Source organism: Haliotis rufescens, unplaced genomic scaffold (assembly GCF_023055435.1).
Source record: "Haliotis rufescens isolate VD_foot unplaced genomic scaffold, xgHalRufe1.0.p SCAF_23, whole genome shotgun sequence".
In the NCBI taxonomy this organism is placed as follows: domain Eukaryota; kingdom Metazoa; phylum Mollusca; class Gastropoda; order Lepetellida; family Haliotidae; genus Haliotis; species Haliotis rufescens.
In genome coordinates, this window is record NW_025963924.1 from 1,140,501 (window position 1) to 1,159,687 (window position 19,187).

The following is a 19,187-nucleotide window of genomic DNA, read 5'->3' on the forward strand; positions in this document are numbered from 1 at the left end:
GGCATGGTCAAAGCCAAACATAAAGTCAACACAAGTAATGCAGGCACAGTCTTGTCTATTGAAGTGGTAGAGTCAGTTGGCATCAACTAGAAACAGCGTTATTTCATTCACATGGCAACTGAAAATCAAAAATTGGGTTGGAGGCTAAGAGCAGCAGGTAAAACACTGCACACAGAGAAACCAGTGGGTTCGAGGCTATGATTATTGCAGCCAATCACAGCACACCATTGAACTTATGACCTGTCCTCCATCTGACCGTGAAAGAAGTGTTTACACACACACGACCCCGAGATCCACACCAGCCAGCCCAACAATGGCTGACTCTCACCTTAGTGTGGAGTTTGACGGGTTGAAGGTCTTTTTAATGGGCTCACATTTCATACGCTGCAGCGGCTGGTAGACTTTATGCTGTGCAGCTGCAGCACTCTGGATTTGTTGTGCACGGAACGACATCGATTGCACATATTGCACTCCGGGACCATGACTCTTGACTGTCTGGAAGGAGCTGGTCACCTCCCGCGTCCCGCCATACTGTGGATGGTCCCCTCCTCCAGGATGCTGCTGCTGCTGCTGCTGCTGCTGCTGGCCGTACATCACTGGGGCGTGGCCCACAGACACTGAGGATGTTGTCGAATAGGTTGGGGATTGGGGGGTACAAGCCCGATATGGACTAGAGGGGTGGACTAGGTTAGAACTGGACTGGAACTGGCTGGACCCCGAATGATGTGATGTTTCATCTATGTTTCCACTATCTGTGGAGTGTTGTGAAGGAGTGCTGGCCCGAGAGATGCGTTCAGTTCCTATTAACTGTCTCTGGTAATGTTCTATCAACCGTTGACGCCGTAAACGTTCACTATATTTGTAAAAGTCTGCCATTTCATATGGCTTACTGACTTCCATATGGGGTTGAAGTCGCGTGACAGTCACAAGAGAACTCGATTGTGGTGATGGCTGAGACTCTCGAACCCTCGCATTACCACTTTGGTCACTTGGGGCAGGGTACACATATCTCTCCGACCTCGTATACGATCCCTCAAACCCACGCGGGCTGTAACACTGATCAACATGAGGACTCTCAGATCTGCCAGCATTGTCTTTCCGTTCTGGTTCTGGGCTACGTACAATTGGTGACGGATCCGTCGGCGCAGCCTCCTGCCAGAAATGCTTTTCACTATAATAAGTCTGTCCATCACCACGGTTACCACTATGCTCCTCATGATGCACTGGCACCTCGACCATGATGCTACTCCGGTGTGATGGCGGATCGTACTCATACTCAGTCTGTGATTCACGTTTACTCCCAAATCGTGATGGCGTCAACTCGGGCAGGTTGGGATCATTCCCAGGATGCTCCTGTCTCGTGTTGCGTTCCAAGCTGTTATATTTCTGTTGAGCTTTCCGATAAGCTCCGTCGAGACTGCCATGCTTCGACGGCAGATTGAGCCTGTCGTCTAACACCCCGTCGCCCTGGTAGTTGGGGTTTGCTGTTGTCTTGAGGTGGTCGGTGCTCTCGTAGTGGGAGGTGCGCTGGGAGTTGATGTTGTACATGTTGTTGGCCGAGCTGAAGCCGCTGTCCAGACTACCTTCCAGCCGCCCAGCATGCTTCATGTTGTCATACTCCGACTGATTGCTGGAAGAAGAACGACTCCGGCTGTTGAGTGTGGGATACATCTGACTGCGGTACTGCGTGCGGGTAGCGTACACGCTGCTGGCCAGGTAGCCACCACACAGCTGGGGACTGCAGAGAGAAACAATGCACAAGGTACAGACGGACGCACGGACAGCCGCACAGCCAGTTAGAGGTTAGAGGAAGCCAGGCAGGTGTGTTAGGGAGAGGCATGCTGTCAGTATGTTAGGTGTATATTTTGTGGATATGGTTAGAATATAAGGTATACCATTGGAAAAGAAATATCACTGGGATTGTTCATAAGGGGTGAAATGATTGCACTATAATAACATACATACAGTTAAACACTGTTGTGTCAAAGTTGAAGGGATCCAATGATTGACATCATGAGCATCGATCCACGCATTTGGGATACGATGACATGCATCAAACCAAGTCAAGCCTGACCACCCGATCCCGTTAGTCGCCTCTTATGACAAACATAGTTGGCTTTTATGGGAAGTATTGCTTGCTGAAGACCTGTTCTGACCCAGATCGTCACAGGTGGTTTGACACATCAAAGTTTGACACAAAAGAGTTTGACTGTATCATGATCTTGTTTGCAAAATATGCTTAAACAATCATGTAGATTTTATCAGAATGACTCCATGTAATCTTAGTATTTTTGTAAGCATATGAATGGTAAAAAGAACTGTACAAAATGCTAATATCCATCAGTTGGATAACTTTCGTACTCCTTTTTTTTTAACAGCAAAACCATATAAAAAACAAGAAACAATTTCACTAATTCTGAAAATATAATATTGTTTCATACCTGAAAAATGTGTCGATTCTTACAATGATTTTGATATTATTGAAAAAATAATAAACTGCTATCCATCATGTCACACCCCTACTGTTTGTAGGACAAGTTATTTCAAAACCAGTTATGTTATGATTATGATGAAAGGGTATATCATGATTGTTGTGAATAAAGGCTCGGGTGTAGTCAGCAAAAAGGAACCGATACTTACAGTGTTTGATGAACAAGGTAGAACACATATCGTGGGGTTTTCTATGTAGGTTATTAGAACAAGCATACTACAGGGGGATCTGGATGCCAGGGTGGTGATATGGGAAGATGTTCATTGTCAGGGTGGTGCTCATTGCCAGGGTAGTGATGCTGGGGTGTGATGCTCTTTGTCTGGGTAATGATGTGGGGTGTGATGCTCTTTGTCAGGGTGGTGATGTGGGGTGTGATGCTCTTTGTCTGGGTGGTGATGTCAGGGTGATGCTCATTGCCAGGGTAGTGATGCTGGGGTATGATGCTCTTTGTCAGGGTGGTGATGTGGGGTGTGATGTTCATTGTCAGGGTGGTGATGTCAGGGTGATGCTCATTGCCAGGGTAGTGATGCTGGGGTGTGATGCTCTTTGTCTGGGTAATGATGTGGGGTGTGATGCTCTTTGTCAGGGTGGTGATGTGGGTGTGATGCTCTTTGTCTGGGTGGTGATGTGGGTGTGATGTTCATTGTCTGTATGGTGATGTCGGGGTGTGATGATTATTGTAATGTTGATGTAACTGTAAGTCTGTTACAGACATTTATGCATTATTAGGTCAACGTTTGTGTGTTATTCAACTCCGCACTCTGCAATATTCCAGCTATGATGACGGCGGTCTGTAAATAATCGAATCTGGACCAGACAATCCAGTGATTGACATCATGAGCATTGATCCACGCAATTGGAATACAATGAGCTGAATCAACCAGGGTGAATGAGTAAGTGGTGCAAGCAAACAGTGTAAATGTGTTTAAGATTGGGGGATGAAGTCTTGGAAAAGAGAAGAGAGTTTGGATCAACAGAAGATGATAAAGGATTGACATGAACATGGACATGATGAAGGATGAGATTTTGTATGGATGACAAGATTTGTAAGACCTGCATGACTGGATAAGGGGGATCTTATGATGATAAGGGTGGGAGATACACTGACACAATGAAAACACAGAGTCACGTTTTCAAGAATCAGACAAGAAGGGTTTTGTGCTCAAGTCCATCTCAAAACACATCAAATCAGATTCAAACCTGAAGGACATTGCTGTTTGATTATCTCATGCCTAAATACACAGAACAACTTATAATGAATTTTGTGGCCATTTTACAATTGAATATGCGTTTTCAAAGTGGGTCAATATATATGTTCATGAGGAAGTGGGATGTCATAATAATAAAAGGAAGGAGTACAGGATGAAGGTAAAGATAAAGGATACAAGTATATGATGAAGTTCATGAAGATGAAGGAAGAGAAAGATGAAGGGAAGGACTATGCAAGCAAGCAGTGAGATGAAGACTGTGTTAGAGAGGGGGGTGATGGTTAGCCTGGGGGTGGTGGTTAGCCTGGGGGTTAAGTAGAAAGCTCCACTGCCCAGACAGCTAAGGGACGCTAGTAAACTGTGCACAATCTCCAGTTCTGCAGTCAGGTTATCAAACACTCAACATGTTAACAACATTATCCAAAATTTGAAAAACAAGCATTCTGCAATGAGAAACAGGCAAAATTAGTGTCTATCTTAATATTCATTTGATCACAGCACAATTATGTAAAGTGAGGCATACTATCATTTTCTTTTTGGAAATTATAAAATCACATTGAAAACATGATAATTCCAGTATGCGCTTACAGTTTTGCACTGACTATAGGTATTCAGTTGTATGAGATGAAAGAGCATGCATTATGACATATACATAGTTATACTTCCATCACCAGTGGGAGAATATTAAAAGCATATATACATATATTGTACAAAAAGAAATGTTTTAAAAACTTCAATATTTTTATATCTTTAATCACAAAAAAAAGTGAAAAATAACATTCCAGTTGTTAAATTTTGGAATAAAATATTATTTTTGTGTTTAACGCAGCACTAGCAATATTCCAGCTATATGACAGCGAATTAATTAATAGATCAATTATTTATACGAGGGAGTTTTGGATATAGAGTTAAAAATTTGATTTACTGTATCAACAAATTGAGTTATTTACATAAAATTAAATAAAAAGCAATATTTTTCAGTACATGAAACACTTTTCACCAAAACAAAATCACGTTGGATGAATAACTGGCAAACCCATTTCAACATGACAGAAGGGAGACAACTGTGGGTGTCTTGAGCCTGGCTGTCAGTACATACCTGCTGTGACTAGGGCTGAGGGTGACACTGTGAGTGTCCTGAGCCTCGCTGTCAGTACGTACCAGCTGTGACTAGGGCTGAGGGTGACACTGTGAGTGTCCTGAGCCTCGCTGTCAGTACGTACCTACTGTGACTAGGGCTGAGGGTGACACTGTGAGTGTCCTGAGCCTCGCTGTCAGTACGTACCAGCTGTGACTAGGGCTAAGGTGACACTGTGAGTGTCCTGAGCCTCACTGTCAGTACATACCTGCTGTGACTAGGGCTGAGGGTGACACTGGGAGTGTCCTGAGCCTCGCTGTCAGTACATACCTGCTGTGACTAGGGCTAAGGTGACACTGTGAGTGTCCTGAGCCTCGCTGTCAGTACGTACCAGCTGTGACTAGGGCTGAGGGTGACACTGTGAGTGTCCTGAGCCTCACTGTCAGTACATACCTGCTGTGACTAGGGCTGAGGGTGACACTGGGAGTGTCCTGAGCCTCGCTGTCAGTACATACCTGCTGTGACTAGGGCTAAGGTGACACTGTGAGTGTCCTGAGCCTCGCTGTCAGTACGTACCAGCTGTGACTAGGGCTAAGGGTGACACTGTGAGTGTCCTGAGCCTCGCTGTCAGTACATACCAGCTGTGACTAGGGCTGAGGGTGACACTGTGAATGTCCTGAGCCTCGCTGTCAGTACGTACCAGCTGTGACTAGGGCTGAGGGTGACACTGTGAGTGTCCTGAGCCTCGCTGTCAGTACATACCTGCTGTGACTAGGGCTGAGGGTGACACTGGGAGTGTCCTGAGCCTCGCTGTCAGTACATACCTGCTGTGACTAGGGCTGAGGGTGACACTGTGGGGGATAGGTTGGGGAGGGACGAGGTTGTCCTCATCCGGGGGACGCTGCTGCTGGTGGAATGACTGAGAAGAGATTGGAGGCCGCTCTATCACATTTCCCTGAAAAAAAAACCCACCAACAATACATTCATCATTCATGTGTAAACCTCTTGAAGCTAAATAGGGCTTATTTTCACTCTCAACCACAACATTGTTTCACCTAAAATTCATTATTTTTAAACCCAATGAACATTTTCTGTATCATTTGAACACACTTAAAAACAATATAATGTTACATGTCCACTAGTTCACTTGGTACTACAATTTCGCCAAGTGCATGTTGACATGAAAACCTACTTGCACCAAATGCATGTTGACATGAAAACCTACTTGCACCAAGTGCATGTTGACATGAAAACCTACTTGCACCAAGTGCATGTTGACATGAAAACCTACTTGCACCAAATGCATGTTGATATGAAAACCTACTTGCACCAGACGAAACCAGATTTCAAACAGGTCCAATAAATTTAATAAAATAATAAGAAAATAGTTTTAAAAAAGTTTAAACGAAGCCATGACAGATGCATAAACTAGTCGAAATAAATAAAAGTTCAGATCCCTGAAGACTATGTCATTATTTTACATAACTGAATGATGTCCTGCTGCAAAACAATAATAGGAACATGTGCAAAAATTACATCAAGCCCAAGACAGCAAGACAAATTATACATAACCCAGGGATTAGTGATGTAGTATGGTATTTAAAGCTTAGATGTATTGAGTGTGTTTAAAGATCATTGTTGGGAAATGTGAGCTTTAATCAGACACAGATTTGAATGTTTTTTACATACATTTGGTGCATGAAGACACAAATATTAGGTTACACTTTTCAAAACTAGGTTGCACTGGTGCAGGTATTATACAAGTAAAGTCAAGCCCTGTATAACTATGTATCAGCTATTGTTAGAGCTTCCCAAATCTCCCACCTGAGGGCGCTGTGCAGGCTGTGCAGGCTGTTCACGCTGGTAACGCTGAACCGGGGGCGACTGAGCAGGAGACACAATCTCTGAATCTGCAACCATCAGAAGAATGCCACCTTTAAAATCAGCACAAATCCTCAATACAGGCAGAGCACGATGACCTTATTTTTAGTTCACAAAATACATATCGTCTCCTGTTCTATGAAAGTAATTTCAAATTCTAATCAAAATCAAGGGGGGGTAACTCACATGCATTTGAACAATTATCACTACGATTTTATCAATGCCCATGCACTAACATTCAAATCTTTAGAATATTCGCATAAATCTGCAATTTGTCGTGGATTGTCATTTACTGAAAACCATTGTCCATACAAAAAATAGTATCAGTCTTGGTAAAAAAAAATGGTGAAACTACATTGCAATGCTAAAGATATTTGAAACTAAATATATTCAAATTTAACAATTTAAAATAATAATTGAAATTATAAAATATATTTAGATCTCAATTAGAAACGTGTATTTAATGAGAAATGCATTCCTTATTGGGTATACATGCAATGAATTGACACAGGTGGGATAAAGAGATCATTACTGTTGCTATGGAAATTGCAAACGTTACAGAATTGTTTTAGGGTGTGTGCGCTTGATATATATGGTGTCAACATGTTACAGTCCATGCAGAACAAAGACAATGCTTCCAGTTTAGATCCATCTTTGGCCATGCATTAGCAACTTGGCAAACTCAAATGAAAAATGAAAGTATTATGCTCATTAGCTGAAAATGAATACGTGGGTGGGAATTAGAGGCAAAATATAAAAATATGACTCCATGTTATCATTGTACCATGCAGCACGATATTGTACAGTGTTCTTTGTCCAATTTAGTGTATTGAAACTATTCTGCCCTCCAAGCATAAGATCATATTTACATTTAGACTTCTTAAAAGAAATGAATGATTTTTTTACAAGCAAAAAGCTAGTTTCTTTTAGAATTCAAATCTGAAATGGACAAGATTATTGTAACATTGTTAATATTATTAAAATTTATTTTAACCTTAAAATATTCTTTCATGTTCATTTAATTAGTTTTGAAGCATGTGATTTTAATACTTTTTGTAATTCGCAGAACACTGTACAAGGTGTTTATTACAGCAACACTGAAACACACTCCCGACTCAACGTATGTGCAGTCGGTATACACAGTACTGACGTACCACTATCTGTTAAGGGGAGACTATCCTCGCTTTGTGCTGCAAACGGGAGGGAAATTGGGGAAAATGACTGTTAGTTACACATACCACACGTTGCAAACACATCACTGTACATCTCACCGTCAGACAAACAACAGTGAACCAACATATACACAGGCAGTAAAAGACAAGAATACTATGGCTGAAATATCTTCAGGAGCAAACACCGCCTTTCACAAGTTACACAGCTGAGATGACAAAGTTCTGTTTGACTGTTGAGATTTTAGGAGTGCTTCCAGCTATAGCTGATTTTGCAAATGAAATGGCATGCAACACTTTTATTGAGCAATATTTCAGCTATATGAACTTTCACTGTATGAACACCAGGAATTATGGTTACTTAACCCATTGAATCCTGGGGTGATGGGATTTGAGTGAACATACCAATGCCTTACTTGCCACCCTCGCTAATATACATAAAACTGGCTATTACATTGGAGACAAATTCTCGTAAAATGTCCCTTGTACCTTAAATAAGAAATGTTGTCTTTATCTATATTTTTCCCATTTCAATATATGACGAACACTAAAACACTTAATCCTGATCCTGATATTAATAGCTCCATGATGCTGTTGACCAGCTAGTAGACGCTGTTGTACAGTAGTTCCAGCTGTTGTACAGGAGGACCCATGACACATTTATTGGACCTTATCAATCTCGTCTCCCATGTACACACATCATACAAGATAACATGCGCAGAATACACAGCAACGCAAGAGATTTGACGTTTGACAGTCTGACATTCCACTTGGCCTGTCTCGCACAACAATTGAGGTCTTTCTAATTGCTGAGACTGTCACGGTTGAGTGGATGGTACACAAACCAACAGTCGCGCCTGACTGGTCCCATGTTACTGGTCCAAGTCTATCCCCCATTAATCTACACCTGTGTGTGAGAACCTTTTGACATGTTGTTGTAGCACCTACACACAACACGTCTGTTCAATTGTTAGCAACAATATATCAATTACATCTCGAGACAACAATTACCGAGAAGTAAGTGCATGTTGAAAATATTGTTTTTCCTTTGAAAGGGAAGGTTAAACCGTGTTTCATTGTAATAATTAAAAGGTGACAGTGTTTGTTGGATGACAGATTTTCAATCACAATCATCTGTCCTAATTATATGACTGGAAAAACAAAATTTGACATGTGAGCATCGATCAAGGATGTGGATGTGACTGTGGCAGGACCTCTACTCTGCACCAGGCTCACCAATACTGAAGTCTGTATTCATGGAAAACACAACATTGCATGGACTCGTTACAATGCTGAATCCCCTTGGAAGCTGGTTCACACCCACTCATGCAGTAAAGCTACAGCTACATTAAAACTAAATAAAAAGCCATGCAAATCATAAATGTGACCCTGGCCTTGGGTGGTGCAAATGACACAGAAACAAGGAAACAAAAACGAAAATAAGGAAACATAAAATTTTATTACAAAAATAAATAAAATGCTTGTACATTATCATGCCACATAAAACATAAAGAGATAAATGCATTGCTAACACTGAGACTGCGGAAATCCCCATCAGATATAAATTAATATCTGACTGGAATAAGTTAAGGAGTAGGACTACATGCCATTGGGATTCTGACCCCCTGGAAGACGACGCATACAGATCATTTATATAATGCTGAGAACTCTGTATCTACCTGAGATATTTAACAAGCAGGTAAATGACGTTTAAAATTTGGAAGACACAGATAAGTATGCAAACAAAATGAAAACAAAGAACAAGTGCATGGCAACAACAAAACAATCACACAAACACCTCAAACGCTGCCATACATGCATACAGTTCATTTACTTCGGACACCATGCAATATGTCAGTGGCATACTCACGACACTGTAATGTTACAGACACCATGCATACATTTTCTATTACGCTCTTGACCCACCGTGAACACCATGCATACAATCACAAGTACATAATCTGAGGCGTCCTGTCACGATTACATCACACTGTCACCATGCACTCCATGCATCAATCATCCACACTATACTACATTATGCACTGATATGCATGAGACATCTTGCAAAAGCACCATGTAATGCTGTGAGAGCTGTACAATAACAAGTGACCCTATAGTCTTTGGGATATTCAGCATTGCTTCAAGTCCATGTAATGTTAAAAACACGTCCCTGTCCATGATTAAAGGAAGCCTATCACTACAATGCCATCTTCCCCAGCACCATCTTGCTCTTCCTGAGTATCCATCCTCAGACCTGGCTTTCCTTCATGGGTGCTTTGGGTACACTAAGACTCTTCTCCAGGAGGTACTGATGCCAAGAAGCTCGCGCCCCAGTCAAAAAACTACCATCCACATCCTCATCTTCGTCAGACTCCTCAAAAAGTGTCTCATCACTGCAGGATTCAACAAACGACTTGTGACGGAAGGATCGTGTTGAGCTGTTGCGGGGAAACCACAGAGAGTGCGATGCACGGCTGTCAAACTCTCTAACGGGGTAAAGCATTTCGTCACTGAGGGAATTGGACAGCCTAGGGTGCACGTGGAGATACGTACCATCATACGTGGAGGACGCTGCTCGCAGTCCAACCTTCCCCGCCATGCGCTTCATTTCATTGAGTTTCTTCTCCATATCCTTGAGCTGAAATAACAAACAATCTGGTCAAAGCAGTGCATCATTCATTTGGGATGGTACACCCAAGATAACATGCTTTCATATTACATAACAGGGACATACTTAGATCTGCTCAGAGACCCCAAGTCTGCAGCAAAGGTAAAAATTCCCAGTTTTGAGTCCCTATACCTCAGAATGTATGTAAGAAAAAACGGTAATCCAATTTCCAAATTTGTCTGCTAATGGCATTTAGTTTGGAATCCTTGATGGAATCCCTGCATAATTGCTTTCAACTGTACAGCAGTTCCAACTGTATTGATTTGTAGAACAGTCTTACAAGGTTTTTCCGGGTATCCCTGATTTCTCAGGACCGTCTGAGGGTTATGACAAGGATCCATTGATTTTCGTTCACAACTTCCGAGGACATAACAGATCAAAGACCATATAGCCCCTATCTCATTCTTCCTAAGGCCAAGTCTACGTCTAGCCAATGCATACCTTCTGTAGAGCTCTGTTGTAGGACTGCCGCCTCTGTTTGCGCACATTCTTGCCTACAGCCTTGTCCTGGGCCAACTTGTGAGCTGCGCTGGTGATCTTACTCTGCAGCTCGTACTCCAGCTCCATCTTCGCCAACTGGTCCTCGCGCTGTAACACAAGGTCAAGGTCAGATGTGTCCACAACAAAGTGTTCCACAGAGAACAATCAAGACTTGGCAACTAGCAATATCAATTTCAAGTTGTAGCAATGCTTGTTGTTTATGTACATTGTTACTATTTCCATTTTGAAAACCAAATACATAACAAAGAGGCCAACCTCATCTGTGCCGCTGACCGCCTTGGCTGAGAGGGAGAAGGACGTCCCCACCCTCCTCCGGAAGGTGGGGATCTGCTCCCCTGGAGCAAGGGGGGTCTCTTTGGGCAGCTCCCCAGTCAGTTCCTGGAAAACATACATCAGTTTAGTATTATAGTAACAACATGATCTACACGTTTTGTGCCTCAGGCAACTTTCTGTATCAATTTCAGAAGCTGTCAATATATGGACTATTATTTGCTGAGTTTACTTGACCAAAACATTTATGAGTAGTCTTAAATTTTATCAGGACACATACAACAGGATAATATCAACGACTGATGGTTCAACCTACCCCTTCCTGGAAGCATAGTCTCTTCAACTCTTCTGTCTTCTTCCTCAGGGTCTCCTCCAACGCCTCCTTCCTCGCACGCAACGCTTGGTACATCTCACGCTGGGCCTTGATCGAATCTGTCTGCTCGATATTCACTGAAATAGACACACAACATAAGTCTACGATAATCACTGAAATACAAACAAAATAGTCTCCCAGAATCTCTGAAATAAAACAAACGCCCAGTAATCTTCGAAAAAATACAACACACACACACAGAAACACTGATGGTTAAAAAATCAACCTTTGTCAGTCATGACTATGTTCCAACATGAAATGAGGAAATACTGCAAATATTCAGGAAGGGACAGTGGTTTATGATGCACAGGATCTGTCATCATCCCACAGCAACTCGATAAGTACCTTCCTTGACACTCTCATGACAGCTACACATCTCAATACACACATCGTAGACACAAAACACAGATCTCCTAAACTAGAAACACAAGTATAACACAGGCATAAATGTAAACTACAAAAATAAAACATCAACCTAGCATCTTTCCAGTGTCCCACGATAACTGGCTCAGATAAACTCAGACACTTCCCACAGGCAAGATTTACATAGCTGTCATTCTTAGCTGTAAACACCACGTTGCCCATTCAATGACAGTATTGAATTCATAGCATAGCTTTTTTCAATGGGAAAAGGGTAGGGCCCTCCTCGATCAATCGAGTCATCTACCCATGACACAGACGTGACCTCATTGCGTCTACATTACCTTCAAACATTGTGTATGCCCTCCTACACCCACATGTCTCAAGCAGATCACATGTACTCCGGCTTACGGGTTACGAATATATACACAGGGAAGTGGATGGTGGTCCAGCCACAAAGGGTTCACCCTAGCCTGAATCAGCCTCATCATGGATGCCAGCAGGGAGAGTCTGCTTCGTGCACATTGTGTACAGTCAAGTGCAGAAAATCAATAGCTTCTATATGCTGCAGAGTGGTGATGTCATACGGCAGGAAAAAATAGCTGGGAATGTGGGATTAGGAGACTGCCAGGAAATACCTGGATATCGTGGATAATTCCTGCCAGATCAATATTCTGCAATAACCTAGGAAACATGCCCTTAGCATGAATACTTCTCATAAACTGGATAATTAATCCAATCTGCTCCACAGAGCCAACAGCAAGATGAGAACATGGCCACATAACATGGTAATATGAATTAAACATTGTTAGTATCACTTCAATTTAAAAATAATTTCAAATGCATAATTGCATTTAATTTTAAAAATAAAATTCAGGTTACAGTTCCAGGCAGATTTGTAACACATGATTCAAATTGTAATTCACAGGTAACCCTCATAACACATAACATTAATAGGCAATAAAATATGTTCATACTTAGTATCATTCTGATAAGAGTTCGTACTGGTGAACTACACAAGGTCCAAGTTGCAAATGAACCCTACGACTCTACTGCCTGTAATATAGCTGGGATAATCCCCTCGGCTTATCCCTTCAAGCTGAGAGGAGGGCAGGACAATGGGGTGGAGCTGATCCCCTTAGGGTGGGAGAGGGACTGGGTCCAGTGATGCCAGCTAAGCTTGTGAAAGTGGATTACCCCCTGAGGTGACAAGGCTGTCTGCTGAGCCCTATTGTTTTACTAATGGTGTGAAACAACACACTGTCTAACTGTCATTGTGGCACTAACTGTGTGATTTTTACCACCCTTGCTTGTTTTTTCTGCATGTATTTGCTGAGTCTAGCTGTTTCCTCACACATTATGTCTAAAGCTGTGGGTTTATTTGATGATTGAATCCAATAAGTAAGCCTGATTGCGCTCCATTCTTTATCCAGACTGTATAGTGGCAGAACAAATATTGGCAGACAGCAATCTCCAATCTTTTGTTGGAAGTGTTAGCTGTTATTTTGTATCTTCATAGAGATACTGGATGATGATCAAAGAATTATTTTTCAAACCAAACCTTAACATTCAAACAACAAAAACTAGACATTTTGGACAAAAATCAGACATAGAACCAATGAAGTATTTTAATGACAAAATATCATAGAAACTTCCTCCTATATTTTTTAGGATAAAGAAACAAGAATAATTATACTTGCAATGTGTAATGTGGATTTAATCTCATATTCAAATTAAACTGACCATTGTATGGCTGCATTTGAACTGAGCTGAAAACATTATATGCTAATTTTCTGCCATATTGATCCGCTACCCAAGCTGCATGTAAGACAAACACAAGAGGGTGTGATATTAATGAATCAATAGTTCATCAAGTGTGCCTAAAATGAGTAATCCTGTATTGTAATTCTGTCAAATAAAACATGGCCATAACCACACTGACTCATATCTTACTCCAATCAGCCACACGCTCAAAATCAATAATGTGTATTTATCCTAATCAATTAAGTTCTCTCATATTTTTTCAGAAAATAATATCTTAAACTTTATTCTCTCCTGGGTCTTTAAAAATTACAAATATATTCACTGAATCAAGATTTAAGTATGCCAATAACATGTGGTGTTATTGAGAAAGTGTTGTGGTGCTATTGAGAGAAGGTGTTAGGATTCTGTATTGTTCTATACTGTGATAATATTGATGTTTCCCCATGTATCTGATGTTCTGTTGGTGTTTTAGCAGCACTTGTTACCTGCACACTGATCAAAGCACTCTGAGTCTTTGATCTGATGTGTAAGATCAACACGTTATTGTTGCCAATAAAAGACAATAAAGCAATTAAGCAAGTCTAATTAATAAACTCTCAATACCCTAATTAACCTACATCAAAGCTGAACACAAGCTTGGCACTGTTCTACAGACAAAATGATTACAATAGGTTTAAAATCCTTGCTTCAACTTTAACAATTTTCCATGTAGAGCATCAAAATCCAGCTGTTTTACTCAATATCATAAGCTGAGGAAATAGCAAAAATTTCACAAAAGTAAATGATCTTTTATTTCAAGAATTTGCAAAATTCTTTGCATAATATGTGCAAAAGGGAGTTAGTTGGTGTATGAGTGCTGCATTTTAACCAAAAGTATGAAATATGAAATTTCTGTAGACATTACTTTTGCTTTCAATGTTTTAGCCCAAGTGTTTCTGATGCATTGGGTATCAGTTTACTCAGCTGGCCATATCTTTTTCTTGTGGAGACTTTGCCAATTTGTCTTGTCAAGTCTGGTAACAGCATACTTCAATATCCCATCTCACAACAACTGGGAGATTCCTAACCAAATTTATGAATGCTTCAAGCTAATGCCAATGTTATACAACACTAGAGTAAACTCTATATATTTCTCACTGAAAGACTCGCAACTTATCAATCAGCAATTTTTATTTTAATGGTTCAAGCTTAACACAGCTGAGGCAAGATCGCTCAAGTAGTAAACCTATTCTCACCTCTACGAAGAGCTCTATTCAAAAGAGCCAGGGCATCAACAAATTGGGCACAGGTTTCCATCTTTGACACATCCATATCTATGACTGTCACGTATAGCACTAGACTGACATAGAGATCTCAACTCATCTTAACTTATATACCCTGTCAACCAGTATCTACACAGCCTTTCTCACTCAATCAGCTACCACAACACTACAAGCACCATCAGTACCAACTGGCTTCTCTGGAACAACACTGGCTTCACTACTCTGCAGGATTACCTGCTCGTTAAGCATCAAAGGCTTAACAAGGTTGAGGAGATGAGTTGTGTTCAGAAAAGACACTAGCTATGAAGGGAGATTACTGCCTGGCTTGGGTTGTTTTGTTGTCACAGTTGATTGAGTTGATCTTGAGATGGTCACACAACTGCAGTTATATGCTTACTCATGACCATGGAGTTTGGCCTCAACAATATTTATTTCCCAAAAATTGCCTGCAGGGAAGATAACATGTAAACCGAAACAAGAACATTTGCCCGAAGAAAGACAGAGCTCCACATAACATTTTGAGCAATTGAGTTTTTACTCTTGGTTTTCTATTTTATTTGGGTTATTACATTTTTCATTGGGTAACCAGTATTTTTGCACTCATCCATTCATCACTCTATACTCAATTGGGTTTTCCCCAAAACTAGTGAACATTTTAAGATTTAAAAAAAAATTAAATAATGTTTTAGATGTATATATAACTGTTCTAAATATATAGCCTTGACACAGAAAGTAAGTTAGCTCATAATTGTGTTTCGAAAATTAGCTCCTTTGTACGTATGCTGAAAAAGCTTCAATGGGTATTTACACATGCTGTTTTTATACATTTGAGTTCTTCATTTAATGCATGCATTTCTGTACACAAGTTAATTGTCAGTGGTAGACATTAATATAAAACTGCAAAGCAATATTTTTCAGTTTTTAAAACTCTTAAAGCAAATATTTGGAACCAGTTGTAGGCAATGATAACAATTATTAGGGACTTTCTCTTGAACTATTTTATTACTGGTCTTGAAAATGTGTGTTACCTTAATCAAATCCAATGCTTGCCTTTTCTTTCAAATGTATCATGAATTATAGAGGATAGACACTAAGTTTCTTGATCAGAGTTTTGTTAACCAATTAAACGTATGGTAAGCATACTTGTCCATGTCACTGTTAATACACATATTGTTTCGTGTTATTTCATACGAGGTGGTGAGGTGAAATAGGGTTTGACATCGCATTATTCACGATTACTTCACTTACATAGTGACGTGTGTGTGACTGCCTGTACTGGTCTGGACTCATTCTTGTTTTATAGTTTTAGCCCACTGAGATACCACAACACAGTTTAACATGGATACCCCCTCAAGATATTATACTGACTCAGAGCCAACCAATCCTTGTTTTATGCCCTTACTGTCGAGCACCAGGCAGGGTAACAACAAGTACCACATTTTTAACATCTTTTGGTATGACACGGCCAGGGAACTGAACCACATCAACACTTTATCCACTACACCACAGATGCGGTGTATCTCATTAATTGTCACTCTGGCCACTCTGTGGTCGCCACTGAGTTAAGGATGCTATACCCAGAAATCTGTATCAGTGGGAGTCAGCAGGTATAGTGCAGCTATGGGACGATCTCATATGGTGTATACTACTGCTGCTTGTTTGAATTTTGTTGGGGAGAGATATCTATATAGGCTCTGCCTGTTTATCAATCCCCTTTCACTGTACCAAGTGGAAATAAATATTGTTTAAAAACAAATATTGAGAATGCTATTCTGAAAAAGTTCTTCATAGCAATTAACACATCAGTAAGAATTCTACTCACAATCAAACCTGGATGTGGTAAGACTGGGCAAGCTCTGGGAGCTGGCGCTACGGCTGAGATCGGAGCCAACAGAACCGGGTAATGACGTGGTACTCTTGGATAAGTCAGCAGCGATCTCGCTCATACTCCGAGCACTTGGCAATGTTGCCTGCAACATAAAAGTTCATGACATAAACTTCATGTTAAGGTTGTAAAATATGTTCCATAAATCATGATTAATCGAACATCTGCCATTTCATTACATGGTGCAAGGTGTACCAAACCATAAAGCATAAAGCAGTGATTTGCCAGAAACCAATGGCTTAAGGACATTTGCTTGATTTTTTAAACTTTCTTCATTATCATTTCCCAATTTGAAAAAAATCTTTTGGACACATTGGATAACAATCAGTCAAATGTCCTAGAAAGTAAATCGATCTGAAACCCTGATATACAGGTTAACCTTGTCTCATTCTGTTTCATATCATGAAATAAAATATCTTATCCATTCAGATTTCTGCATATCACAGGCTAGTTCATGCAACATCTGGGGAAGCATATTACTCAATGACATCTTTACAGTGGCCATATTTCAAACACTTCAATTGCCAGAGATCAGAAGGCTGCATGGTCTCCAAGAATGAGGGATAACTAAACAGTATGTTCTGACTCTCTTCCAAACAATAGCAATACAAATAAGGACTCAGGACTGGGTTGGGAAAGAAGAGGGAGAGAATGGGATATCAGGACTGCAAGTTTTCCATCCAGAAAAACCCAACTTTCATGGTTTTTTTTGTTTGGTTTTTTTCAGATCAAGTAAATGTATAACTGAATCAAAAACACAGTGAAAACAATCCTGCAACACCTTACTCGAAAATACAAAACATTCCAAATCATCAGGAAGATTGTCCTACCTTGCTTTGTTTGCGATCGAGGTAGAACTGATGTTGCGCGACAGCCATTTGCCAGACACATTTTGTAAGTTGATGTGTTGCCGCGAACCATGCATGAACGTTGACGTTACCAGGGCCGAACGTTCTCCGGCTCACAGAGACCCTGAAGACAGAGCATGGCATGTTATATGTAGCTGAACATTCTATTAATTATCATGAAAATTATCCAGTCATGAATCAACAGTATCTTGTGAACATCACATATAGAGAAGATATTTACAGCATGAACAAATCAATGATGAGAATTCTTCTTACTATCTGTATAGTATTTACTACTAGAATTTCTTAATGGCTTAAACAGTCAACAGCAACAAATAGTTCTTATTGTCATATTAATACCACACAAATACAGATCTATTTTAGCTGTGGAACATATCTTTCTGCAGTTACAACAGAACTGAGTGAGTGAGTGAGTTGGGTTTATCGCCGCTTTTAACAGTATTCCAGTTATATCACCGCGTGTCAGCTTAATGTGGGATGAAAGCCCGAAGTGATGCAGGTCTCAGACCTTTACCACTTCGGTGAAACCCACGGGCACGGGTATGGTGCTGACAAACCTAGAAACATAATCGGGGGAACCGGGATTAGAACCCACAATCATAGGTTTCTGGTGTGCCCAAGGGACGCAACTCTGCACAGCGAATCGCGGCGCCTTAGACGACAGGGCCACCCATGCCCCCAACAACAAAACTGAAAGACAAAGGTATGTTGTCTTTCACAACATCAAGTGAATATATACCAAATGAAAAATCATATCCCATTATAAGTGATAACTATTCTACACCACGGGCAGGTAACTGTGCACAACAGGCAAACACAAATAACACAAAAAATAACACAAGCATACACAATCAAAACTAGAACACAAAGAAGATATATCTCTCACTTTGATACATGTTGGAAACAATCTAAGATTACTATTGCAGCTACAAGCACATATATATATATGCTTCAAGCAATATTGTCACAGTGGGATGATATCGGAATGTTTATGTGGATGTTGGAATGCTGCTGCAGGGATGAGAATGATGTCTGATTCAGCTGCTTTGTTGACCAAAGCAGGAGCTGAAACACCTATTGTAATCACGTAACTTAATTTAATCAACCCAGCTTTAGAAATTGGCACTAGTCCTGTAGTTCTTGCCAAACTGCCCAATGGTAAAGGTATCATAAGGACTAGTAGAAATGTGCCCTTTAAGGTTTTGCTGTATGTTATCATTATAAGGACTTGTGGACGAAAACTGTTAGTTTCAAACCCTGTGACAACCCTGATGAACAGTGAGAGGTTAAACTAATGTTTCTTTTAGAAGAAATTGAGTGGGTTTAACACCGCTTTGAACAATATTTCAGTTATATCATGGAAAGCCCAAAGTGATGCAGGTGTCAGATGTTTACCACCTTGGTGAAA

General features: G+C 40.6%; 1 protein-coding gene across 13 annotated transcripts in view; it reads right to left on the bottom strand.

Moving 5' to 3' along the window:
* LOC124140137 (FERM domain-containing protein 4A-like) overlaps window positions 1-19,187 on the bottom strand; it is a 214,736-nt gene that overhangs the window by 47,316 nt on the left and 148,233 nt on the right. For 11 of the 13 annotated variants that reach the window (XM_046507534.2, XM_046507532.2, XM_046507543.2 and 8 more), the window contains 10 exons: window positions 17,741-17,882; window positions 16,848-16,995; window positions 11,583-11,716; window positions 11,252-11,374; window positions 10,937-11,083; window positions 10,381-10,465; window positions 7,813-7,848; window positions 6,602-6,687; window positions 5,602-5,732; window positions 329-1,738 (listed from right to left, as the gene is read on the bottom strand). In XM_046507534.2, the coding sequence (XP_046363490.2) occupies window positions 329-1,738; window positions 5,602-5,732; window positions 6,602-6,687; window positions 7,813-7,848; window positions 10,381-10,465; window positions 10,937-11,083; window positions 11,252-11,374; window positions 11,583-11,716; window positions 16,848-16,995; window positions 17,741-17,882 (2,442 nt within the window). The remainder of the gene's footprint in view (window positions 1-328; window positions 1,739-5,601; window positions 5,733-6,601; window positions 6,688-7,812; window positions 7,849-10,380; window positions 10,466-10,936; window positions 11,084-11,251; window positions 11,375-11,582; window positions 11,717-16,847; window positions 16,996-17,740; window positions 17,883-19,187) is intronic. The other 2 variants (XM_046507535.2, XM_046507533.2) reach the window with 2 other exon arrangements.